Source organism: Daphnia pulex, chromosome 8 (genome assembly GCF_021134715.1).
Source record: "Daphnia pulex isolate KAP4 chromosome 8, ASM2113471v1".
Taxonomy (NCBI): domain Eukaryota; kingdom Metazoa; phylum Arthropoda; class Branchiopoda; order Diplostraca; family Daphniidae; genus Daphnia; species Daphnia pulex.
The window spans coordinates 7845117-7871216 of NC_060024.1; the positions used below are offsets into that span (position 1 = coordinate 7845117).

The 26100-nt window shown below is 40.4% G+C and overlaps 6 protein-coding genes and 1 long non-coding RNA gene across 13 annotated transcripts; 2 read left to right on the plus strand and 5 right to left on the minus strand.

Moving 5' to 3' along the window:
- Window positions 1-408: 408 nt before the first annotated feature.
- LOC124200398 lies at window positions 409-973 on the plus strand. The gene is made up of 2 exons (XM_046596625.1): window positions 409-500; window positions 578-973. The coding sequence occupies exons 1-2, from the start codon at window positions 489-491 to the stop codon at window positions 890-892; spliced, it is 327 nt and encodes a 108-aa protein (XP_046452581.1). The 5' UTR covers window positions 409-488; the 3' UTR covers window positions 893-973.
- Window positions 974-2414: 1441 nt separating this feature from the next.
- On the minus strand, window positions 2415-8675 carry LOC124200390 (monocarboxylate transporter 3-like). 6 transcript variants are annotated; one of them, XM_046596615.1, is made up of 9 exons: window positions 6211-6394; window positions 6079-6156; window positions 5247-5542; window positions 5016-5135; window positions 4793-4936; window positions 3710-4686; window positions 3475-3640; window positions 3210-3410; window positions 2415-3120 (listed from the first exon to the last, which is right to left on the minus strand). In XM_046596615.1, exons 3-9 carry the CDS (start codon window positions 5365-5367, stop codon window positions 2945-2947), a joined length of 1905 nt encoding a protein of 634 aa, XP_046452571.1. In that variant the 5' UTR covers window positions 5368-5542; window positions 6079-6156; window positions 6211-6394; the 3' UTR covers window positions 2415-2944. The 6 variants fall into 6 exon arrangements, with proteins under 6 accessions (XP_046452571.1, XP_046452572.1, XP_046452570.1 ...); XM_046596616.1 differs by having other exon boundaries at window positions 5922-6156; XM_046596614.1 differs by lacking the exons at window positions 6079-6156; window positions 6211-6394 and adding an exon at window positions 8556-8675.
- A 304-nt stretch (window positions 8676-8979) lies between these two features.
- LOC124200402 lies at window positions 8980-11091 on the plus strand. The gene is made up of 3 exons (XR_006877297.1): window positions 8980-9921; window positions 9989-10165; window positions 10225-11091. It is a non-coding gene; the product is annotated as an uncharacterized LOC124200402 (long non-coding RNA).
- On the minus strand, window positions 10306-13589 carry LOC124200394. Of its 2 annotated transcripts, XR_006877296.1 has the most exons (5): window positions 13535-13589; window positions 12418-13303; window positions 12219-12341; window positions 11664-12144; window positions 10306-11573 (listed from the first exon to the last, which is right to left on the minus strand). XR_006877296.1 is itself a non-coding variant. In XM_046596620.1 (4 exons), exons 1-4 carry the CDS (start codon window positions 13553-13555, stop codon window positions 11921-11923), a joined length of 1254 nt encoding a protein of 417 aa, XP_046452576.1. In that variant the 5' UTR covers window positions 13556-13589; the 3' UTR covers window positions 10306-11920. The 2 variants fall into 2 exon arrangements, 1 of the variants encoding a protein (XP_046452576.1); XM_046596620.1 differs by having other exon boundaries at window positions 10306-12144.
- A 794-nt stretch (window positions 13590-14383) lies between these two features.
- On the minus strand, window positions 14384-16836 carry LOC124200395 (chymotrypsin-1-like). The gene is made up of 8 exons (XM_046596621.1): window positions 16366-16836; window positions 15981-16228; window positions 15610-15756; window positions 15441-15529; window positions 15239-15365; window positions 15015-15156; window positions 14778-14923; window positions 14384-14687 (listed from the first exon to the last, which is right to left on the minus strand). The coding sequence occupies exons 1-8, from the start codon at window positions 16472-16474 to the stop codon at window positions 14529-14531; spliced, it is 1167 nt and encodes a 388-aa protein (XP_046452577.1). The 5' UTR covers window positions 16475-16836; the 3' UTR covers window positions 14384-14528.
- A 2744-nt stretch (window positions 16837-19580) lies between these two features.
- LOC124200401 lies at window positions 19581-20820 on the minus strand. Its single transcript, XM_046596628.1, has 2 exons — window positions 20503-20820; window positions 19581-20435 (listed from the first exon to the last, which is right to left on the minus strand). The coding sequence occupies exons 1-2, from the start codon at window positions 20582-20584 to the stop codon at window positions 19951-19953; spliced, it is 567 nt and encodes a 188-aa protein (XP_046452584.1). The 5' UTR covers window positions 20585-20820; the 3' UTR covers window positions 19581-19950.
- A 74-nt stretch (window positions 20821-20894) lies between these two features.
- Window positions 20895-21742, minus strand: LOC124200396. Its single transcript, XM_046596622.1, has 2 exons — window positions 21501-21742; window positions 20895-21446 (listed from the first exon to the last, which is right to left on the minus strand). Exons 1-2 carry the CDS (start codon window positions 21634-21636, stop codon window positions 20941-20943), a joined length of 642 nt encoding a protein of 213 aa, XP_046452578.1. The 5' UTR covers window positions 21637-21742; the 3' UTR covers window positions 20895-20940.
- Between the last annotated feature and the right edge of the window lie 4358 nt (window positions 21743-26100).

A 26100-nucleotide genomic window follows, 5' to 3' on the forward strand; every position in this document is an offset into this window, starting at 1 on the left:
TTTGATAGAAATTGTAAATATTTATTATTTCATTGATGTTAAGCGCATTATGTTGAAATTATAGTGTTAATCGCTCACGTACGAAGACAAAAACGTGTGCCCACTGCATTCGATGCATACAATGAGAATGAATCAACAACAAATTTAAAGCATATGTCAGAACAGTGCACTCCAGAAACCTGTTGAATGTTGTGAAACCTGCTGATGGTCGCATGGCCCTCAGAACTCCAGGCTCTGCTACCTCATCGAAAAGAACTCCACGAAATTTCAAGGTATTTCCTGGTGGCCGCTGGTGGATGCGGTACGGATGGGTGTGGCTCTTTTAACGATTGGGAACAACACGTGAAACTGGTTGGCCATCATCGACTGCACGTACTGCTACGAACAAAAAAAATTTGGATATAAAACCGGATGGCAAAATCAAAATGGAGTCAGACATCCAGCACTTTTCTCGATAGCACTGCTTCACTCACAAAACAAGCCTTAAAATGAAATTTTTGGTAAAGATGCTACCTTAGAAAATTTAAATACATTTCGCTAATCAATGTCTTTGAATCATTTGTATTTTTTATCAAAGGTTATCCTGGTTGCTCTGATCGCTGTTGCTGCTGGTCAGATGGCTCTGCCATTTGGTTCCTACGCTGCTGGTGTTTCTCCAATGAATTACGCTTACTCTGCGCCATTCACTTTCACCAACCCCCCGGCATATGGAGCTGCTCCAACTGCTTACGCCGCTGCTCCAGTTGCTTACTCCGCCGCCGCTGCCCCAGTTGCTTACGCCGCTGCCCCCTTCCCTTATGTTGCCCCTGGCCCCATCTCCTACCAGACCGGCGCCAAAGTCGTGGCCAAGTACGAACCCGTCGAACAACACGGATACCAAATCGCTTACTAGAATCACTGGATACTCATTTTTGTAAAGAATCGCGAATGTGATTGAAAGCTGTGTGAATAAAATCGAAATTACGAAACGTCATTTTGCGTCAGTAGTTATTTGGTCACGAAATATTTGTAGACTGTTAGACTACTGAATGTTATTCACGGAAATTTTATCGCTTGTGTGGCGAGTTGGGCGTTACTACAAATATATTTCCAGTATTTTTCACTGGCCTCTAGTTGAAAACTCCAATCGAAGTTTTTGAGACAGAATATTAGCTCGAATTTTATGAGTTAGTTTTTATTTTAAAATGCCTAAATAACTAAGTATGCAGGGCATTCACTAGCATTACATTAAATACAGTCCTTAATCAAGGGAATCAGTTAATATCCCATAGAAAGGTATGTACATGAATCTGAAGATCCCCTTGGCATAGTTTTCCCCCCTTGGCACTTGTTTAATACTAACACCTTGACAAACACGTACAGACAAGGATTTAAAATGCTCATAGCACCAGTTCCAGGGTCCCGAAAAAACATCTAATTTGGACGATAAAACGAACGAATGGTCACCCAACATTCTCCAGAGATTTAAAAAGAAAAAAATCCGCTGAGTGTGGTTTTTTTTTTTTTTTTGAATATGTAACATTGTAACCTAGATGTGTGTATTTGCAGTCCGTTCTCTTTTAAAAAATGTATAACTATATAGGCGATATCAACGAAATGTGATCCCCAACTAGGATTCATCCTCTAGATATATTTCATGAGAACTTCAGATGGAAGTGGATCCTGACTCATCAATCAGTCTAACATCTTGCAAAAAGGAAGTACTAATAAAGCTAAGAGCTTTCGCGTGTTTGCAGCGTATTTTACTCTCTCGCATTAGTGACTAACGCTCTAATCAGTGAATTCCAATCGGTACCACCGTACGAAGTTCGTAAAAATTCTACTTTATAAGAGAGTGGATTCCTCTATTTTTTTTAAAGAGTTGGTGCATAAAATCTCTCCCAACTCAAACAGAAAGTGCGCAGAAATGTCTTTTACAATGACCAAGAATTTCCCATAATCTCGATTCAAACAAGACCCGCCTTCAGATGAGAGCTAGCTGCTGATGTCTTTTGTTTGGTAACGTCCATTCTATATGCGTCAGCAATGTAGCATCGATTTTCTTTCACGTTCTTCCACCATCATAGCCTGGACGTTTTTTGATTAAATGCAATTATGGTAATTTTTAAAGAATTTCATTCGACCCAATGCACTCCATTTGATCTATAGATTCCAGCCTTGTTGTTCAAAGTCGACCATTCCGTGCTGCTGTGGCTGGAAGACGATTCCGTCTCATTTTAGGCGACCAAAATATCTGCTGACGCAGAACAGTAGAGTGGAAATGCGATTCAACTAGAGCCCTTTTGTGATCAAATCAATAGATTACGACACACCGGCAGGTGCGATGAAAGTACATGGCTGTCAAAGTCTTATCTAAAAGCAGTACGATCAAACGTCAAGATAATAAAGGTATTTCGTCAATAAATCAAGCGCGGTACGTGACAATTACCTATTTTTGTTTTAAAAATAAAGAATAAGTAAGATACACAATACACATATTGCCGGAAGAAACGGCACACTGGGAAAAACAAGGCAGTGACAACTTTGTCAAGCACTCTCACACACACACATATACATTCGCAATATATTTCAATTAAGAATTAATCAAAAAGAATTTAATATTTTGGACCACACTGGGATATGATGTCAGCATCTTATATCAATTTCCATCAATTGCAATATTTTTTTTCTAACATGGATGACACGATAAATGAGGAAGGGATATGCACTGCATGGATGCAAGTATCAACACAAATTGAACTGAAGTTATCGAAAGATGACGTACCCTGGGAGGAATTATTGTGGATTGAAATATTTTTTTTCTCTCTCTCTCTCGTTTCCATTTGTTAATCATTTGCATCTTTCTAGCAGACGTCTGTGGCAAATTCCAATGGAAGTTCTTGATAATCAATTTCAGCCTCTTACGAAGAGGCCTCTTACGTTGTATTTTCCGATGCCTATAACTCTAATGAATAGGCGTCAAAGCGGCTTTGGTGCTGATGTCGGCCGCTTTCGTTTCTTTCGACTTTGTCCAGCGTTGTAGACACGGAATGAAGAAGAGCATCAAACCACTGATGGCAATCATCGAGCCGGCCAAGTAGAAACCCGCGTCATACGAGCCGAGATTATCCTTCAAGCGGCCTGTCATTTGAAATTCGAATCACTTTGCTATCACATCACCTGAGAAGAAACTGTGCCCCTATTTATACGCTAACTAAATCTCACGTTACCTGCTATAGGGGGGCCAACAAGGGAGGCGATGCCTTGGAAGAGCAACAACAGCCCAAAGGCGTTGGTCAATTTCTCCAGTCCGAGTAAGTCCACCAAGATGACGGATGTGAGGCCGACGTAGGCACCAATTGTAAAACCGAATGATGCACAGTAAACGATCAACGAAACGTAATCATCACAGAAAGCGCTGAAGGCAGTAGCTAAAGAAATTCAAATGATTAAAGAACATCAAATGGATGAATTTGATCCGAAATTATGATTTACCTAAACCGCAGACTGTCAGAGCTCCGTTGTAGAGCCAAAGACGATTGAGCCAAGGTTTATCGGAGATGTAGCCGAGAATAACACGACCGATGGTATTGGCGATTCCGACGACGGACAAGAGGAAACTGGCATTGGCCGATGGAATTCCCAACTCGAGGGCTTTATCCTATCGATAATCATACGAGTTATTAGTTATTACAGACACCTTTTAAAAAAATTCATTTGATGAGCTTACTTTGATGTAGACGTAAGGTACGTTGAAGCCGATGCTGGTACAGAAATTGGATACGGTGAAAAGAATGAAGACGGGGTCTTTCAAGAGGCCAAAGTCCATCATTTCCTTGTAGGCGTCGTAGGATGTCTTGCTGCAAGGGATCAAGCCGCAGACTTTGACCTTCTCGTTGGAGTCGGTCGTTCCGGAGCAGCCGTCATCCGGCGGGATGCGCATCACCGAGCCGGAGAAACCTTTGGGGTCGGCCCGATACTCGGGTATGTTGACCATGGAGCCGCTGTAGAGGGCGTCCTTGCGGTACATGACACCCGATCCTCCGTGGTGGGAGCGCGACCCGGCCGTCGAGCCCTTGCGGCTGGAAACCGACATGCCGGCCTCGGCGTCGGCCCGATTGCTGCTGGGCAAATTGCCGTAGCTGCCGAACTTGCGGCTCTCCTCGCCGGCCATCACGTCGGCCGTTGGCACTTGGAGAAGTTGCGGCTGGCTGCGAGCCATCCGGGCGATCGAGGCGTCTCCGACGGCCGCGTTGACAGTCAGCGTGTTGTTGGTGCTCTTCTCCTGCTGACTGATCCTGTGCATCTCGCCGTTGACGGGCACGTCGTGAACGCTACGCCGAACGGGATCCGATCCACTAGGATGAGTCGGTGAGTTGGCAGACTCTTCGTTGATGGCCATGAGCTTCTCCTTCTCGACCATTTCGACAGCCACTTCGGAAGTGGTTCTCTTCCGTCGCGGCCTGGCCGTCTCCAGGGGCCGGAAGAGTGCTCCGAAAATGATGCAATTGAGGGTGATGGCCGTGATGATGAGCAAAGCTCCGCGCCAGCCGTACGTATTGATGAGGGCCTCGGTTAAAGGAGCGAAAATGAAAGTGCCGATGCCCGACCCGCAAACGGCGATGCCCGTGGCGAACGAACGCTTTTTCTCAAAGTAACACGTGACACTCACGATGGCCGGCAGATAAATCAGTCCGAAACCGAAACCTGTTTAAGAGAGAGAGAGAGAGAGGTACATGATTTGTCGATATTTAGACGATGTTCAGACCACTTTCTTTTGCTAATGGAGAATTAAAAGAACTAAAAAACCAACCGGCTAGCAATCCGATCGTGACGTAAAGGGTGGTTACACTCGTCGCCAACGTGCTGATACCCAACCCGAAGGCTGCAATCAATGCTCCGACGATTGTGATGGTCCGGCAGCCATATTTGTTCACCAGGGAACTGACAATAGGTCCTGTGCATCAGGATTAAATGTAGACTGAATAAGTTCAAAACGGTCTAGACGCATTCAAGAGATTGTGCAGTGATGTTACCCGATCCTAGTGTGACGCCAACCATGATGGAAGCAATCCAACTGGTCCGCTCGGAGCCTTCGTCGAAATACCACATCAGCTCGACGATAAAAATTCCCAGCGTGTACGTGAATCCGTCAGCTGTAAGATGATTATAAATTGGTTAACGCTCAAACTGACAAGCCGGCTGACGGATATATAATCTTCTCAGACAGTATGAATTTTGTTTTTTTGGCGGGTAAAATACTATACCGATAATGTGAATCATGAAGGAACCGAATACGACGGCCCAGCCCCATCCGCCGTCTGGGGGCGGAATCACTTCTTCATCGTCGTTGGCCGGATTCTTTTTCGCTGGAGCGCCGTGAGTCATTCTTCGAATAGGAACAACTTAAGGAACGGAAGAAAAATTCGAAGCGCAGCGCAAGTTTCGGTTCGTCGGGTTTGATAGTTGGCGTTAAAGAAGTTCTACGCTCGTGGTCATTCAATCAGAAATTTCTCGTCTCTTCAACTTTCCATCAGCATTTGTCTAGCGGCATTGTTTCCACCTTGATGAATTGTAAATGAGAGTCGAAGAGAAAATAGGTTAGATTCCGTTAGCTTCAATATTATTATCAAGGGCTATCAAATAGATCAAATAAATAGTATTGCGTTGCGGAGTCATTTCAAACTGGTATAATAATAATATGAAGTAGTTCATTGGAACGTGATCAAATGAGGCCTCAATAACAAACCTTTCCTTGTACAAGCCCAATGCGCATGTTTTGTTTTTTTGTTTTATTTTTCACTTGTAATCTAAAATTAGAAATTGTGCCCTCTGTGTGTGTGACTGGTGTACCGTAGAGGTAATAGAGACTTCCAAAAGGAGGCATTTCGACTGGGAAAATATTTCCTTTCTCTTTGGCTTTTTCCAACATCCAACCTTACATATGTAAAAGCACACCAGTGTGGCAGTGACAGAAACTTTACGCAGTTCTTATCCAGTTTTGGCAACGACGAAAAAAGAAAAAGAAAAAAGTAATTGAGCCACGTGGTGTCTATGTAATCAGATATGCAAGCCACAACCACAAGCATATACACACACATTCACCGTTGCCCCTTTTCGTTTTTATCTCTCCTTCAAAATTTGGTTGTGATACAACTGGGGGGAAAAAAACGCGGCCTGAAACAGACAAAATCTTTTAATCAACGACAATCTACGTCCTTTTTCTTTTACCTGGCGTATTGATCTCACACAAATCCATACACGTTTTTATTTTCTCTTTCTTGTCTCGGCGACGTGTTTTTTTGGCCACTCGAAACTTGGCGCCCGCGCACTCTGAACGAATGGCAACTCTCGACTGCTCACACGTCACGATCTCTGTTGCCCAATGCTCTAGAGTGACTGAACGTTTTTCGGCTAAAAAGTGGGAAAGACATCATGGCGTCCCTGGGTCCTTTTCCCCCTTACGCAGAGGAGTTAGTTAAGCCTCGTGTGGGGGCGTGTCTAACATCGGATAGAGAGAGAGAGAGGGGAGATGCTTGACGTAACAATGGAGAAAAAAAGAGAGAGAGAGAGAGAGCGAGGGCTAAAGCCGAGCGGATGAGGGGAGAGATATTACGTATTGATGTTGTAGACCCTATGTAACTCCCCTAGTTCTTCCCCCTCTGCATCCGCTTTTCTCCCCCCTATCTACTCTTCAGAGTTTAGACTTTCCCCAACTGCAAACGGGCAACACGATGCTGAGGGAAGATAACCCAAACTTAATATTATATTAGATGTTGAAAGGAGAAAATAGACAAAGATGTAGGCGTCAGTGCTATCTATTCTTCCCTCATATATCGATTGAAATGGAGTCGACCGTTTCAAGAACTTCTCTCTACCACTGATGGTAATAAAATCGAATAAAATATAATAACAACAACGTTGCATTGAATTACGTCCATTCTCTCGAGTGATGGTGCGAAAAGTTTCAATGAGATGCCCAGCGCTACGTGATTAAATTACAAATTGGGAGTCGAAGAATTTTAATGAGTAAAATGTTTGCGGCCGTGAATTCTCTTTATTCAACCGACCAACAATACGGTCGAGTAATTATCAGGTTTTTTAAAATTATTTAAAAACAACTCAATTTCGCGAAGAGAAAATAAAAGCTATTTTGGACGCTCGGCGCAACCACAGCTGTCCCTGATGTGACCGTGATCATTACAAATGTGCCAAGGAGAAAGCGAAAAGGCTCGGATAAGTTAATTGCGAACAGCCGGTATAGGTATATAGCCCCTATATAGTCGCTATATAGCCCCGCCTTTAATTTAAAATAAGAAAAAAAGAGAAAATTTGATGAAATAAACCAAAAGGAATATAGATAGAGAGACAAGCCCAAATATTCATTTGCTTTCTTATTTTTTTTTTTGTTATATTTTCATTTACTCTTGAACTTTTTCTTGCTCCGTTCCGTTGGCGTTATTCGAAACCGGCATTCAATTCAAATTACCGGATAGGGAAAAAAAGGAAAACAAAAACCAGCGGACCTGATAAGCTCCTAGGAGAGATGTAAGATCGTCGCAGGGTCGATGAGAGGGGCCACATTGGAAAAAAAATTTACGACCAAAGTCTAATCGATAGACTAGACGTAGTTATCACAACCGTCTAGAAAGTGACGTGGGTGAAACTCGAATGCAAATGTGTCCCCCCGTCTTTAAGGAATGTCAATAGGACTGAAATGGGTGGGAATTTCCGTTCAAGACTACAACAATCTCAAAATCGATCCAAAAATAATGTCAATCAATTTAAAAAGACAAAAAAAACTTCTACTGTGTGTAACGTTTAATCTCCAAAGTCTAACGTCCATCCAAGTAAACGATTTTGTAAGAGATGCGAGATCGTCAATGGGGGTCATTACAGATAACCAGCTTAGTGACAGCTTCTGTAGGTGTCTAATTTGTGAACGGTTCAGAAAAGTTCAGAAATAGGATTTCGTCGTATTTTTGGAAAATTGAAAAAACAGCGACCCGTATAGTGTAGTATAGCCTGCTTCACCGCGAAAGAGATAAACGTAACAAGTCTTGATGTTTGTCTGCTCTGAGCTCGCTCAATTCATCATCCGGTCTCGACGCCTATGGGTTTGAATTGACGGCAGGATTGTTTGTTCAGCCGTGCGAGTAAACCGAATTATTTGCGCAAACTGGTCGTGTGATTTATTACGCTGGTGGGGAAGCCAGCCGTCTTAGATCGACATTTAAAGGAAAAGCGCAAACTGTTAGTTGTTGTTGAAGATGAAATTCGCTTTAGCCGTGACGCGATGGAAGAGTCGGAAGAAGGAAATTGACTTCCATTTGTGTTTATTTCAAACTGTTCATATGGATGGGTGAATGCGGAAGTTGGAGCGACGTTGGAAATGGATCCACTAGGGATTCTGGGCAGCTGAAATGTTATCCACTCGCGATGACATTTCAAAGTTACATTTTTAGAATTTCAAGCGCTGGATCAAATTCGAGACAAGCGCCATTTCTACGCTTGAGGCCCACTCGTAGATGTATAGAATGAAAATGAATCTCAAGAGTTAAATAGTCTCAACTTACCCTAGTATCAATGATGTAAGGAAATGCTGAACTGAAGAGACCGGTTTTCAAAAAAAAAAAAGGGGTAGGCTAACGAGAAATGCCTCGATCAACCCGGACGACTGCCGCTGAATAAATGATTTCGTTTATAGTTGGCTGCTTATCGCAGCGCTGCAAAGAAGATGTACGGGTGGCGCTATCTGGACAATTTTCTGGTCTCTACAAATGCGATCATCGCTCGTCTCAGCTTGAACTCAGTTGATTAGACATCAGCATTTTCTCTATTGTGTCAGCTGGACTGGCAATTCCCTGAGTTCGTACGAGGACAAATGAGCGATTCAGCATTAAAATTTATTACAAACGTGATCAGGTTTCCTGTCATTGGTGGGCGCAGAACTACAGACTCATCAGGCCATCTGGTAGCGGGATTACCAACTTCAATAGAACACAGCAGTTTGGTCAAGTAGACTCAAGTCAAGTTGACTTATAAAGCGCTTGGAACTTTTTTGTTTTAAATAAAAGCTGTAACAAAGAGATCCTGTTGAAGGAAGGCAAAAATCAAAAAATTTCAATGGAGATTTCCTTTTTGCGGTTGACTTTTAAGGGTCAGATCACGGGATCAGTCAGTGTAGGGAAAGCCAATTCTTCTTCTTGGCACTTCAGTAGCAACTGTCTAAAAGCTGACCATTTGTTAGGCCACACCGGCTGTTTCAGCGATTGACAGCTGTTTTATTTGTTTCTGTATATTCCAGCCTGTACGGCATTCCTCTCGGTAAACCAAAAATGAGATTCAAGATTCATTATTCCTTTACGTGTATTTTGTGCAAATAGACTAAATTTTCCCTGAGGGTTATACTTCTAGTATACCGAAGGCTCTTAAGTTTCTGATCATGTCATGTATCGTATCGTATCGTAGTAATCGATACCTTCTTGGAGTTGGGCTCCAAAAGGTTTATTGTCAGTTTGGTCTTTTGCTATCTTCTTTTTTTCTACTTGACCGATTTATTCCAAATTTCGGTAACCTTCTTAACTTAATTTCTTTGAGTATTACTGGATATTTTCGTTCGTATCTGTTTAAGTTTTTTTTATTTATTTTTTTCCGTAATCCCCATGTGTAGCTTTTCTAGTCTTAGGGCAACTGCATGTTTGTGAGCCTTTGCATGTGAACGCCCGTATCCATTTTCCACTACAGGCACTACTTCTTTCCGCAATTTTCATTCCCTTTACTTTTGTCAAGCGTGGTCGAAAGACTCGTAGCCATTGCATCCTAGGATACGTCATGTTTTCTGTTTGTTTTAAATTTGTATCAGTGCACAAAAAACTTGGTGCATAATCGTGACGTGTTGCAGCCAAACTCTCTGAAAAATGGATTCAACAAATTATGGAGGTATTTAAAAATTTCGTTGGAATATTCATGTGACTACTGACTTTGACTACTAATTTCCATCATGTAGGATACATTTTACTCCATATTATAGTCGTTGGTCTATCAAAAGATCATCCACTGACAGCTCCTGATGCCTTGGAATTGGCTTATAAATTTCAAGACGGTGCAAAACAATGAAGCATCTATGGTTCTTTGTGCTAACTTCGTCTCACTCATTGTCTTGGGAATATTGTCCTGCCACAAGGTATCCAATTATATGTTCTACCGTTAAAGTGTCACAAGCTAATTTATTTGTTATCATAGGTTGCATTCCTCTAAATCTGGCTATTAGCACTTTGGCTTCATTGAAAGAGCTTGCACGATAGAATCTTTTTTCCTGGTCACCTCATTCAAGTTGTTTTTTCAGCAGAACTAAACTTTAAGCAAATGGAGCTTTATCACGCTATACCCATGTTCTTCTATTTGCTGGCTTCTTGTCACCGTAGGGGTTCCTCCTTAATATCAACTTTGAAATTTGATAAGTATTGGGATTGTAACATTGGCCACTTTTACCATTATTTGGTATCTATTTTTACAATTTCATAATGGGCTTTTGCAACAAGTTCTCTCCAGAGTCTTTCCTTTCAACCGCGGAATTTTTGAAGATTATGTTGCCAACTTCTGGTGCACATTAAATGTTTTGGTCAAAATCCGACGAATAATGGAACCCACCGCTATCGCTAGATATTGTTTACTGCTAACAGCTCTTTTCAGTTTCCCTTGTGGACTTCATCTATATTTTAAGAACAGTTCGCGTAATTTGCATATCTCTTTGATCAACGTGTCTCTTGCATTTTTCCTATTCTCCTATCACGTCCTTGAGAAATCAATCCTTTTAGTAACGTTGCCTGCTTCCATAGCTAGTCCTTATTTCTCATTCACTGCCTTCTGGTTTCTCTCCATTTCCCATTTCTCTATGTTACCACAGTACGCCAAAGATGATTTGATTATCCCTGATGTGGTTGACTTGCTCTCTATTGTTTGCTGGCTCATAGCAGCTTGATATTAGATTTGCCTCAATCTATGGAGTTAAAATGTCTAGCTGGTATTTCGGCGATTGGAAGTGCCGTTTTGGCTGTTATGTTTCTCACATGATATGGTTGAAAGATATTGATACAAACCTTTTCATTACTCTCAAAGTTTTAATTTATTTTAAGGACTGTGGCGTTTCTGAAATTACAAATATCTAATTTAAATGTTAAACTAATCACGATGTAAACTACATCTTTCCCTGTAGTTTTTCACGCAGATTCAGCTGATAAAGAAAATAATGCCGAAAAGCGCAAAGTGTGAACGCCAACTGTTCCCTAAACATGACTAAACTACCGAACCAATGGGAAACCGTTCACACAACGTTTAAACCAATGGGAAGCCGATAAGAAATCACATGACATCCACTAAACATTTTTAGACCTTTGTAGCGCAGACATACGGTTACGTTAAATCGCAAATGATTATTTAAAAATATACATAGAAAATACATCACGGTTGTGCTTACGATTGTGTCTCTAAAGACAGATCTTTAATCGCTGTATGGGAAATTTGGTTATTGCTGGACACAGGAACATTCAATGAAGTCGCCAAAGACGACCTAAATTTTTTGGGCGACGGACCTGCAATGTGCGACATGATGCACCGATATAAAAAACTCTATTAAGAACACAGCCATGCATAAAGATTGCACATAACGAATTTAACGATACCATTCCCTCACTACCCTATACATATGGTTCCCCTAGCGACCACACCCATCATTACAAAATGAACGATTATGGTTTATATATTGCCCCGATTTTACTGCCACCTCTTTCACCTCAACATTTGCCATTATTTCCAGCTATTGTACTGCCATCTTGGGGGGGGGGGATGACAAAAAACGAATACATAGTTATCCCAATAGCCACAATAACCCGAAGGCGTATACCCAAGGACCTTGTTTATTTAGTTTCCTTTGACGTTTTTAAAGCAATAGTCTGTAGAAAGTAAGCATCGAAATCAACAGCAAAAACGGTGTTTGAATAGATGTCGCATGATTGTCCTTTGCACAACGGGCTTTGTAAACTTGCGCGTCTAACTGGTCGAAGCTAGTGCCATTAGTGCACATCCCGTCCGTCACTCTTGCTAGCAGGTATCTTTTTTCGTTGATGAGCCAATCCAGGTGGCAGTCATTGCATGTTATGGGATCTGAAAAGAAAAATAAGGAAAATGAACCTGGTCTAAGTTTAAAAAGTAAATTCTCTGGAATAACTATGACCTACTTCCGTAAATGTTAAAAGAGCCGGAAGAGTAAATCATTTCTTCTAATATGTCTTCATATGTTTCACGTGGAAAGCTAATTAGCCGGTTGAAAACCATGTAGACCAAAGTTGGCCGGAAGTTGCCTGATTTGTGTTAACAATAAATTCACGATTTATAATAGGTAATCAATTCTAATTTCGGAAGGAGATGGTGTTTTACCTTGAAAAGCTCCCGGTTCAACACTTTGAATTAGCATGTTACCCAGCCATAGGGAATCTAAAGTGGATGACAAAGCCAACGATCCGGTAGGCAGTGAGCTGATGAGGTTAGCGCTTAAATCCAGCGTGTTGAGGTATGTTAGATTTCTAACAGCTGGAGGGACTCTAGTGAGTCCTAAATTGGGTAGGTACAAGCCACGCAGGGAGTTGGCGTAGTACAACAGCGTTTCCAAGATCTTTTCCATGGTTTCCTGATCCGTATCGATAGCTGCGTTGATGGTAATCGTATCCAGGAATGGAGTTTGAGCTGGATCGTGCCACTCGCGGAGTCCAGTCAGACCGAATAATTCGACCGTTCGCATGTGGGGCATGAACGGCATTTTCGCCAGGGTGGTCATGGTGGTGTTGTACAACCGAAGCGATGCCAAAACCCTCAGCTGAGCCAGAAAAGCGAAATCGAATTCTGTCAAGTCGCAGAAATTAATCCCGAACGCGGTGGTCGTTGCGGCCGTGAGTATGAATGCCTGGGGGTCGATGAGACCGAGCTTTCCTGAATCGCCTATGCATTCGAAGATGATTGAAACGGCCGTCTTATTGCTGAAAAAATTGGCAGGAATAGACATGGATTCAGTGAGGCTGATTTTCACCTCAGTGTGCTTGACAATGGGAGTGCGCTGAAAGGTCTGCGTAATGACGTTCAATTCTTCGGCTGATGACGCATTGCAGTAGACGTTGTAGGTTTCATATGGCCAGAAATCGCAGATGCACTGAGGACTGTAGTCCAATTCGACTGGACACGCCGACCCCAGACGTTCTTCTGGGATTTCCCGTGCCACTTGAAGAGATAGTACCGTTTCATGGCACTCTGCGCCAATTAAAATCAGCAACTTCACGCACCAGAGGGGAAAAAAAAGAAAAATTTAAGGTTGAAATAAATTAGGCTGCTAATTTTATTCTGACTTCTGATTACGTGGCTTCAGAAGCACAGTTGTTTCAATCAAGTAATTGAAAAATAAATATTTAAATCAAGAAATCAAATTCTTGTGGTTGTGCGACTCCAAATGATTCGCACGTTCGATTATTCAAACGTAACTATTGCGCAAAAATGTAATACTAACCCCAAGTAATAAACGCAACATGTTTCTGGCCAACTGTTTTTTTCGTGACTAAAATGTGTATCTTATTTTTTAATCGGTTATCACTTCAACACGGAATATTAGTGTAAATAAATAATTTTTCATTTGTTGATGCATTAGTCTTATCATGCACTTTGTTACCATAGGTGATCGGATTAAACTTTAGTACATCACGATTACCTGACTTATCACTGCGTAGCAAGGTTAGGTTTTCAACAAAGATTATAAGTTGTTCAATGTTACTTACTCATAGTCTTTAGCCAGTTCTTTATTGATTCTAATAAAATCTGGAAAACATTTCATTGGAGGTGCTCATTAATAACGATTTTTAAATGTTTTTGACAAACTTCCAATCTTTGGAATCAAATGTTTCGCAAATAATAAAAGATGAACACGTTAAAGAAAAACGAAATGTGAATAACGTTCCATTTTCAGTGCAACAGCATCCGTTTTATTTTGTTCCGGTTTAATCAGGGCACCCTGATCGATGGGAAAGAAACGGCGAGACTGCGAATGATCGTCTTTCCCTTGCAGCTTGCATCTCACGTTTCTAAGACGAACAAGACCCCGGAAAATATACAATCACGAACACACTCAGTGGCGATTACATTTACAAAAGGGAAATGGCGAAACGCTACGCATCGGTAAATGCAAAATGATTTTTTTTTTCCTTTAAAAGAAAAATAATAACTGATGTGTTTAAACATGATGAATCAATCAAGTGTACTTCACATTAAGTCAGGATTTTCTTTTTCTTTTCGCATTATTTGTCATATAGCCATTTTAAAATTGTAATAAGAAAGACATCAACATTCGCAATTGATATGGTAATCAGTGAGAAAATTAAAATCTATATTTGTCGTTCGGCAGAGGTTTAAATCGTTATTGGAGACAGAACGCAACAGGTTTGTATGACAATTTACTTATTGTTTTTAAAGTTGTTCCGCAGTTGTACTTGTACCGCTTCCATCCGATTTTAGAATCGAATTCGATTACGATTGATCCACGTTTCGAAAGATGAAATGCGGGTGTACACACCGTAGGTGTCGGTTGCGCAACCGATTCCCCAACTCACAATTCCTACTTGACATTGTCTGTTGCCACGATTCATCATCAGCGGCCCTCCGCTATCACCCTGTCGACATAAAAACATTGGCCCACCGACAACAACCAAAAATATGTAAATTTTTTATTATGATTATTATTTGATAATGATTGTATTTACAGCGCAAGAGTCTTTCCTCGGAGCTGTGGCGCAAATGAAATGGTCCACGATTCCTCCCGGAGCTCGACTGCCGAAATTTTTTTGGCAATCTTCTTGCGATTTGATCTGAAGCGTGACTTTTTGCAACGTTTCCGCTCTAGGCCCACCTGCATTCATTTCACCCAGATAAAGAAGACGTCGAAATTTATGAATTTTTTTTTTTTTAACCTTTAAACCTTATTTTTAAAATGAACATACCGTCCCTTAAATTTCCCCATCCGATGGCCACTGCTTCTTTTCCGTCGTGATTGATTCCTTGGTCGTCGTACAGGCAAACAGGTGAGATGTTGCTAGTAAACTTGACCGGAGAATCCATGGTCACCAACGCGATATCGTTATACTTGAAGAAACCACATAATCAATTTCAAAAATAGCTATTAATCCCGTGATTTGGAATCTGTCTAAATTGAAAAAAAAGTTACTAATTTGGTGGCGTCAAATCCCCTGTGGCGTGTGATACTGTGAACTCGCTTGACAACCATTGCAGGGTCTCGCAAATCCACCGCTCCCATTATAACCGTGAGCTGGGCAACGCCTTGCGATGACAACCTTGAAAGTAACAAAAAGGGCTTTAAATATCTGCATTAATTTGGAAACTGGTGTGAAGGGCTCTCTGCTGTGCACCTGTGAACGCAATGCGCAGCCGTCAGAATGTGAATATCGTCAAGCAACGAGCCCCCGCAGTAAACCTTGCCGTTTCCCATAATACCTGCCTTTATATGAGTCGAGTAATGAAATCATTAATCTAAATTATCTACTACTTCATAATTTGTAAATTCAAATGCATTGTCACCATAAAGGGATACTCTCCAATGTGAGAATTCCATCCGCCTACGATCCGCGATGTAACGTCCGAGTAAAGCGTTTGATTTTCGGGAAAATTGTCCAACTTCAGAGTGCGATTGTTTCGTTGCTGCGGATGGCAGCATACGCCATTAATCTGTAAATGGGAAAAGAAAAACGGGTGAAGCATTCATAGAATTTTTGTGCCAGGCAGAGATGACTTTTGTTTCTAGATTGAAAAATTGAAAAACAAAAAACAAAAAAACAAAAAAACAAAAACACTCTGGGCGTAGCTGAAACCCATTTTTTAAACAGATTTTCTCAAAATTAGATCCTAGGGATAAGTAAACTTATTATCGGCCAGACTGCAGATGATTTTACCTGCTTGCTGCCGGGCTCAACGTAATTGCACGTACCCCGAGAGCCGATTACCCATGACTCGTGATTGTTGATTGTTTTGTGCACTTTGGTGTAAGGGTAACACTCTGAAATGGGCAAGCAAACACCAGCCTGTCTGTCAAAGGTGAGGCATGAGCGATCACCTAAATCTTCCGTTTCTGGCTTCTGATCACCAAATTTTGAATTTCGCGCCAATCCAACATTTTCTTCAGTATGGTATCCCTTATCCGCTGATTAGATCAAAACAACATAACAATAATTACAACGACATTTGGACAGTCACGCAGTCCTAATATCAAAGCAATAAACAAGTTTTCGACCGAGGCGTGCGTTAATTAATTTTTAAAATTGTTTGTGCCGATTTTACCTTTGACAACTATTGCGTCATCAGTTTCCAAAACAAGCGCCCCGACAACCAGAGCGTTGAATAAAAACAGCATTCCTGCAGACACAAAATTCTGAATTTGAATCTTCATTTCATCCGCTCGTAGTGATTAATGCTATCTGAGAAACGTTGTGATATTTCGAGTATAGTTTTTTTCCCGTACGGATGCAAAGAACACTGTGTGATGAAGCTCCACACTTTTTCACGACCAATCACTAGAACCAACTGGCAGAACTTGATTTTTCCCTTTTCCTTTCCGAGGCAACCACATTAGGACAAACTCGCCAGTCGTTCGTCAGCGTCCCACTTCACGATTCTTTCTTGTGTTATTGCATGTTTCTTTTTCCCTTTGGAGGAGGACTACACAATACACTCGCACTCGACGGTGACCGAACCAGAGACGATCGACTATCTCGTGAGCAGCCCCCTTGAAAGCCAAGAGCGCAGTTTCTTTAAATGCGGAAGTTTCCAGAGCTGGCATGATTACGAATATAATACAATCAGTCCTGTACACAGGCTACCACATTGGTCTTGGTTGTCTCCGCCTTTCTGACCTGGGAGGGTCGGCCCTTTTAGTCGAAGAAGGGGGTTTCGTCCGCTAGGATGTCTGAAGTGGGGCAGTGTTTCTAAAGGAGCGTACAGGTTGGAAATAAAAGCCTCCGGGTCAACGATCTTGCGTGACAGCTAGCCTTTAGTACTCATTCCTTTCGTATTAATTAGAAGGTTGAACTTCAAATCGCGGCCAGGCTATGCTTCCAGCAAACAAATTTAGTACGGTAACGCGTTGCTTCACCGCTATGTGTTGGGTTGTCAGACATACGGTGAAGCTTAGCTTCCAAGTCCCAATCCAAATGATATTTAAAGCTAAACTTTAAATTGGTCGCCATATTTCGAACGGACGTCTATTAAAAAAGTTGAATTCGTTATTTTTTTAAGCCAAATTTTTATGGGATATGGTGTAGCTTCAGTTTTCGTTGTTAAAATACATTTTTATTTCTATAAAGGAGCAATCAATGAATAACCGATTCAGATTCCAGAGTTTGGGCTCCACCACTAGTCCTCAGTTTACTATACAAAAAATTGAAGGTAAGGTAGTTTTGTTATGGCAACGTTGTTGTTGATTGGCGCGCGCTTATCATTATTTAAAAAAATTTAGATTAGGTTTTCTGGCAACCCATACCATTTTTCGTAATCATCAGCAGCAATAGTGGAGTAAAGTTATGCCAAAAGGCTATGTTAACCTAGAACAAATTGCAAGAATTGATTTTTTTAATGAGCTTTATTACTATCAAGGTAATAAAGAGTTGTTTAAAACCCCCCGAAGAAATAATTATATTTACTATTAAAAATATAGGATTTAAATTAAAAATTTCATTAAACTATTAATTAAGTACCGAATTTAAAATATTAAAAATAAAAAAAAATCATGAAATGAAACCTTGTGATAGGCTACATCATATCACCAAATATGAATGTTTTCTGTTGAACGGTATTTTAGTTGTATAATTTAGAAGTTGTGAAATTTTTAAAAATTTTACAGTGCCGCCAAAAAGGTTTAACACGGTCTCTTATGCCCGATAGTCCCTAACTAAAGTGACGATAACTTATAAACTATAGGACCTAAATTTTTTCTATTGTTATTAAAATATAAATAACATCCTAGCGTATAAGAATCGATCGTTGAAATATGGTGCTAATAGGACTTTTTCTTTAGTTATTCATACTTAAAGTTAGTCTATGATTTGCCTTAAGTTTACAAAAATTCCCACCACGAGCGTTGTCATCGTTTTCCTGTCAAGTAAGTTTTGTCATGTCTGTTGTTTTCTTGTAATGTGCTTTGAATACCAAATAATGCAAATACACAGATATTCCATTAATAAGTAAAGCGAAATTTCTGTTTAATAATTCTTGACAGGAAAGCACATTACAAGAAAACAACAGACATGTCAAAACTTCCTTGACAAAAAAACGATGACAACGCTCGTGGTGGGAATTTTTGTAAACTTACTTTTAATAAGGCAAATCATAGACTAACTTTAAGTATGAATAACTAAAGAAAAAGTCCTGTTAACACCATATTTCAACGATCGATTCTTATACGCTAGTATGTTCTTTATTTTTTAATAACAATAGAAAAAATTTAGGTCCTATAGTTTATAAGTTATCGTCACTTTAGTTAGGGACTATCGGGCATAAGCGACCGTGTTAAACCTTTTTGGCGGCACTGTAAAATTTTTAAAAATTTCACAACTTCTAAATTATACAACTAAAATACCGTTCAACAGAAAACATTCAAATTTGGTGATATGATGTAGCCTATCACAAGGTTTCATTTCATGATTTTTTTTAATTTTTAATATTTTAAATTCGGTACTTAATTAATAGTTTAATGAAATTTTTAATTTAAATCCTATATTTTTAATAGTAAATATAATTATTTCTTCGAAGGGTTTTAAAAAACTCTTTATTACCTTGATAGTAATAAAGCTCATTAAAAAAATCAATTCTTGCAATTTGTTCTAGGTAAAAATCTAACTTTACTCCACTACAAGCTGGAAGATTTGATTAAACACATCAATAATGGTTTACATTTGAAATTTGTGTCAGACCATGGTCAGACTTAGACGTTAAGACAAGAGTAGAGACTAGAGATTTCGGTAATTAAAAAAAAAAAAATACTTTTTTGAACCTTTTTTATTTGATCGGAATATTTACCAGTTTTAATCTTTAATTTCACAGAATAAAAAGAATGACGGTAACGTACAGTATTTACGCGAATGCATTTGCAATTTATTCATAGGTTTCAAACGTTTAATTGTCAATCAGACGAGAGATTTTCTATGGTCATCCAATCCCTTGTCCGACGTTTCGGACCCTACCATTTCGGCCCCAAACCTTTTCGGCCCTTTTCAACCATTTCGGCCCGGGGCCGTAAATGTCCAAAACTGGGTCCGAAATGGCTTGTTATAATAAAAAAAAATATAAAGAAAGAAATTAGTTTGTATTGTTTATTTTGCATTGATATAGGCATAACAATATTATTATGGTGACTCAATCGATTGGTCGTCATAAACTTGGTCATCAATCAACGTCCTAAATTTATCCCTATTGTGCTTAGCAAAAAGAGCAGCGCATAGTTGAAGAAGTTTTCAGAACCAATCCGTTGATCATTATAATCCTGCCAAAATGTGGAAAGACAGTGCTGCATTTCTAGAGTGTCTTTGCGTAAGTTCGCGTAAGTTACTCAAAGCTTCATTTTGAGATAACAGTTTGGCCTGTAAATCAATGGATTCTGCCTCTGAACGCACTATTCCAATAAATTTTTTGAGATTTGGGGATTTGGAGTTAACAAGAACACGGAGGGAGTTATGGAATCCTTTGACATGGTTGTTGGTTCTGCGCATTTGCATAAACATAGACCAATTTTCGGGGGGCCAGATAGAGCTATTAATCCAGGTGTTTTCAACATAAATGCAAAAGGATAAAAGATCATGCAAATCCTCTTCCATCTCAATTTGCTCTTTAATTTTATCGAAACGCTTTCTGATTTTTTCAGCAGGGAGCAAATTAGCAGATAAGCAGCAGATAAGATGGGCCTAATCCAAGTTCCTTTAAATGTTTAAACTTAGCTTGAGCGATGTGAAAAGCACACCCCATAAGCTTGACATGAGACATTAAGCTTTTACAAACTCGCCATACAGCAGCTTCAAAGTCCATGACAAATTCTTCAACCGCCGGTACCATAAGTAAATACAAAATGTGTGTGAACACAACTCGATAATCGCAAGCCCTATTGCGTGCCATAAGAACAAAAACAAGGTGGACTTGGTTATCTAAATTGCCATGTCGAATGAATGCATGGATAGAATAAACTTGATACCAAGGTGATGGCGTAATACCAAAAGTAGCGTCACCGTACCATCTTTTTGCATTGCGGAGCAGCTCCAGTTGACGATCCGTTGCGAATATCAGATGGCGTGCGTAAGTGCACTCAGTCTCCACCACGACGTCACCACGATAGAATCCCGGTTCGATGAATTCACTGTAGGTTTCTATGATCGATAAATATTGCTTTAGTTAAGCAAAATTGAAATGTTAGTAATTGAAATGGTATGTTACCCCAATCAAAGCGAAAGTCGGGTGGATTTGACGGTATATGTAGTCCTCTTCTGCGTTGAACAGCACGGATGACGTTTTTCATTTTTGGCAGTTCTTTTTCCGGTGCGTCATCGAAGTTCTTTTGAAGAATAGGTTGAACCACGCGCCGAGCACTTGTGAACCGCTCTTCTTTCCCCTTTGCCTTTGAATCAGCTACAATAATTTTCTTGAATTTTTTTTGGCATGTGTGCTTAGTTTTCTCTGGTATGTATGTGCCATTTCGTTGACACACCAGAGCTCCACATTCCTTAGGTTTTGCACGATTGTTACATCGCCACGTCGTTGTTTAGACGAGGTTTTTTTATACCGTAGCTTAGAACCGCAGTTTAGAAAGAAGGACCAGATGACATAAATTAACAATAGACCAGAAAATGTATTTTACTTGGTACGTAATTCCAGCTACAATGGGGATATTAAATCCTGAGGACAAGTGAAGTTCATTGCAATCGGCAATTCAAGGGGTAAGTCCTCCATCGGTGAACTTGCTGAAACAGGTAACACGATATTTACTGTGAGTGACGCAATAGTAGTAACTGGTGGCACTGTATGACTTCCACGGCCACGGCTGGAATAAGATGCCGGTTGATCAATTTCTGGCATAGAATCAGGTGGTGTTTCTACATTTCGTCCACGTCCGAGGCCACGGCCACGACTTGATGAAGCTGGAAGTTGATCACAAACATCGGCCACCACGGCTCTTGGACTGCCACGACCACGACTTGATGAAGCTGGAGGTTGATCAACATCAGCCTCCACAGATGATGATGAAGCTACAGGTTGATCAATATCACGTCCATTTCCAATACCCAAATGTACAAATTCTTCTACATTGCTACACGGATTACATTTGAAATGGAAAGCTTCCTTTTTCTTTTTCAAGCGCACATATTCAGTACTGCTGATACCTAAAATAATTACTTTTAATAAAGAGAGATAAACATGCAATCAATTTGTAATACCTTTCCCTGGCAAACAGGTTCGATGCACGTAAAGAAGACAAGAATTGCATTCCAACATTTGAGGTGAGCGTCCTGCAATAGGATGGTTGCGATTTCGACATATTTCCTGGGAATTGGGAAAACGTACGGAAGCCATAGTATTTAGACAAAAAGCTGATCTGATGACACCGGACTTGACTGACTTTTAATGACAACTGAAATCTGAACTACAGACGACTCTCGGAACAGCTGACCAGAAAAGAAGCTCCCTCCCAAAACAAACAAAGAATTTGTAAACTATCTCTCAAAATTTTTATTTATTTTTTCAACAAATTATATCATTTAACAATTAAACAAAAATATTAATGAAAATGGGGCCGAAAAGGTAAACAGGGGCCGAATTGGTAGGTCCTTTTCGGACTAGGCCGAAATGGTACGGGGCCGAAATGGTAGGGTCCGAAATGCCATCATGAAGCTTTGGCTTACTTGGCGGTAGGGGAGGTCCTGAAGGGGGAGAACTACTGGGAAATGCTTCCGGAGCTCGCCGAAAGGAGCAGCGCAGTCAAATTCGTCGTCCGAGGAGGGGGAGGAGGCAAAATGTCGACTGCTGGACTTTACATAGCGACCCATCTCCTTATCTCTGGGCTATGTTCGTGGCATCGATTTTAATTTTTTGTGAACGTCTGCTGATACATTCATAATTGTGATTTTGCATTTTCAAGTAAAACAAAAGAAAAAATACTGATCAGAACGCGCTAACGGAATGATAAAGTTCTTAATTTTAGAAAAAAATCGCGTCGTTATCGGACGACCCAGGTGACAGCACCATCGATCTTTCAATCGGAACCCTAAAACCCCCGAGAACCCTCTGCTTGTCGAACAAAGGATCTAGCCTACAAATGGTGTCAAGCGTAATAATAATCTTAGTTCTGCTAATGGCCGCTGTGGTGCGCATCGGCGTAAACTGCGCACGACTTTTGGGCATGTCTACTACTTTTTCTTTGGAATAACATCTATAGGGTTAGGGGAAGGATTTTGCGCTGCGTTACTTACAATTTTTGCTATTGCAAATGCCATCTAGCGGTGAAAAATCAACATATTGAATAGCCATTTCCTGAACAGAGAAGACTCTGTTCAGAGTCATCTCGTCATCCGCTTCTTAATTTTTATGAATAAAACAGCATTCACGAAAATTAGTTTATGTATTATCAATTATAAATGGAAAATTTTTCTTAGAAAAATTGCATTTCAATTTAAAAAGGGGGGGGGGGTTAGAAAATTGTTACGTATTTTTAGGGGGGTTCGTACTTTTGTTACACTTTGTTACGTAGGGGAGGGGGGTGGAAAAAAAACCGAAAATCGCGTTACGTAATTTATGGACGTCCTTTTAGTTATTGCATCCGTTAGTTATATTACACTGTAGCCAAATTGGCTTAAAAGGATGCATTTGTATTTCTTTGTGTTTCTATTTCTCCTCGAGTTTCTCGGGTGAAAAAGTCGAGACAAGGTAATTTCGTGCTTTTATTGGCTTCTAACTTCAAAGAGGCATGAAGGAGGAAATGAGGAGGCGCGGCTCCCATAAGGTCATGTAGAAAAAGTCTGCCGATGCTGATTCTGCTTCGGGCAGACAATTTAGTTCTTTTTTGGCCACTAGATGGAGAATGGTAGCTCATCTAGTTAAAAAGCTGCGTTGTGAAATTTGCTGGAAACCTAATTTTTCTTGGACATTGTTGTAACTTGGCAACGTCGCCGCTTCTCTCTTAGAGTGTGAGTAATGCAGATGTTTTTCATTTCTTGCCGACGAAAGTAACGGAAATCGAATAACAACAAGATCTCGTTTTTCTTAACTGCACTTTATTAAATAATCAGAAATAACTTCAGAAGTTAAGATGTCAATAATATCTCGTACAATCTTTATATATTTACATTTTGGGTCTACTCATGCGTATGCGTTACTAAATTGTTTAGACACGGCTTAGATATAAATATTTACAATTAATCAATTTTAGAAGTAATATAAGGGAGATAAAAGGGAGAATCGAAGTAATATAAAGGGATAACTGGTTGGAATGGCAAATGGTGTCAATATTTCTAATTTTTTTGCGTTAACCTTAGAAAATAGTCCATCCCAATTGATTGGGAATATGACGTCTGGATTAGTTGTCGCTCGTGCGCCGCTGTCTTTTCTTCCGTCCGCTTTTTCTCTTCCTGTAGTTCCGCAATTTTTTTTTAATGTTTGACTGTTCTAGTTCACATTCTTCATATTGTTTCCTTAGTTCTTCCATTGCTGCCTTTTTTTATCTCTTTTTCAATTTCTAACTTTCTCTTTTCTTCAATTTCTACCTGCTTCTTCTCTTTTTCAATTTCAAGTTTTCTCTGTTCTTCAATTTCAATCTTTTTGTTCTCTTCTCCGACTAAATATTCCTCTTTCGACTCGGCCAAGGGCTGTGCTGCAGTGCCGTCAAAAATGACTTGATATCCCTGCACAGGGCGGTTGCGGTACCGAATATCCGCACTAGAGAATTCAACACCAGCAACAAAAGTTGTAGTCACAGCAGGTGGATGATGGAACACAGCAGCTGCAACTCCTTCCTTCTTGCGGAAAACATATCCGGGGATTTTTCGGTGCCGATACAGGGTTTCGTAAAGCTTCATGTAAGCGTCCGGTATCACGTTCTCCTTAACGGAATCAATGATTGTTACATCATATTCTAAAAAATCAAAATAAAACGAAATTATAAAAATGTACAAATAAAATAAAAATATTTGTACATACTTAAACGATAAGGAAGTTTCAACACCAGCGTACAGGAATACTTGACTCCTCTTGGATGAGTATATTCAAATTTCTTCCAAAAGTTATTTTTGATGATGTTATCCAATGCTACTTGCGCAACGTGGGGGTAAACGCCACCCCCCGGCTGCAGATTGTCCTTTATGAAAATTTGATATCGATCAAAATTCCTTCGTCTGGAAGGACACTTAATATCCGTGGGACGTGATGGCAACAATAAATTGATCGTAGGGGGCCGATTTATTTGCTTCTTTTTCTCTATCACGATATATCAGCTCCCCGGCAGTACGTATGGTAATCCTCTCCATACTCATTCTCTCCCCACTCGATTTCCCCGGCGGAGCAACTGAAGAAAAGGCTGGGATCATAACTGCACAAATAAAAAATAAAACTTTAACTGAAATTGAACATGTATATTTTAGCAAACAAATTACTTTCATTCAGTTTATGTCCACGGCAGACATTCAAAAAGAACATTTTGGGTTTCCTCAACAGCCCGGGGAATCTTTTTCCCGATAATTCTGCTGAGAACTCCTCAAAGTTGAAATCCCGACAGACAGAAGTAAGAAATCTGTCAGGGGTAAAATATGTTGGGCAAAAACGCAGCCAGCCGTATATTACAAAGAAATAAAGATAGGCTAAAGTAAAAATTCTACTAGGGGCGGAGTGCACAACCACAGGAGTGCAGGCAGCGATGTTGTGCAACTTCCTCACCATTGGCAACAGATACAGCTTCCACTTTCACGTCAGCCAACTTCACTTCCTTTTTGTGTCGCGAGCTCTTTTCGCCAGTGATTTCAACAGAAGGACTAGGTTCCTCGGGGTCGGGGTTTAAATGTTCCCAACAGGGTTTAATCTCTATTAAAGACAAGACATTAGGTGATGGTGGTTAGAAGCTGCCGCAACCATGTGTTTGATCCGGATGGATCAGACACGACACAAAGCCAGGGTGTACAACAAATTTTTGAAAAAAAAAAAAAAATTAAACAAAGTATACAAAGCCGAAGATTTGTTTTATGGTAAAGATGACTATTCCGGAACGAGCTTTTTCTTGGCTCTCTTGTAGTCGAATGATGTTGGAACGATAAACGTATAAAATCGCGTAAACAATCAATATTTGTGCAAACAAATATTTGAGAATACACTGAGCGAGAGAATTGGAAAAGGGTTTTTTTTTTTTTTTTTTTTTTTTTTTGGAGGCACTGATCTCTCAGGCTCCTTATGTAAGAAAGGTTTTTTTTTTTTTTCAAAGAAGGACAGATAAACAAATGATACCTATTCAACAATTGTATTTAGCGGAGATTTCCGCCATTTTCAAGAATACAATTAAGTTGTACTTAGACGTTTGGGCTCCTCCTCTCCGTTCCTCTTGTGTATCTCCTTGTGAAGATTTGGCCAGGACGTGCGTTGAAATGGCCTCGTTCTCTCCTCGTTGCCTCGCTTCTGTCGTAAGCTCTTCTGAGAGCTGGATTTGTTTCCAATTCTCTCTCAAAATGGCGCCTGTTTTCTCCTGTGGGGCTGCTTTCGACCGAAGATTCTTCCGACGAGCTTTCGTAGCAAAGCTGGATTTCGTCCTCCTCCTCCGACTCACTTTCTATTTGTTCTTTTGGAGCTGCAGCAGCTTCTGCTTCCTCCTGTCTTTCTTGATGAAATACTACTCGCCGAAGTAAACCTCTTCCGACGAGCTGCTGACGGTAACGTACTGCGCTTTGTGGTTGCTCGATGTCGGGCAGAGGTGCCTGGATTGGCTCCGGCAATAAGTCCTGAGCAGGCGGTGGAACCGGTTGTGGGGCCGGTTCCTCGACTGGACGGTAGCGGATGTCGCCG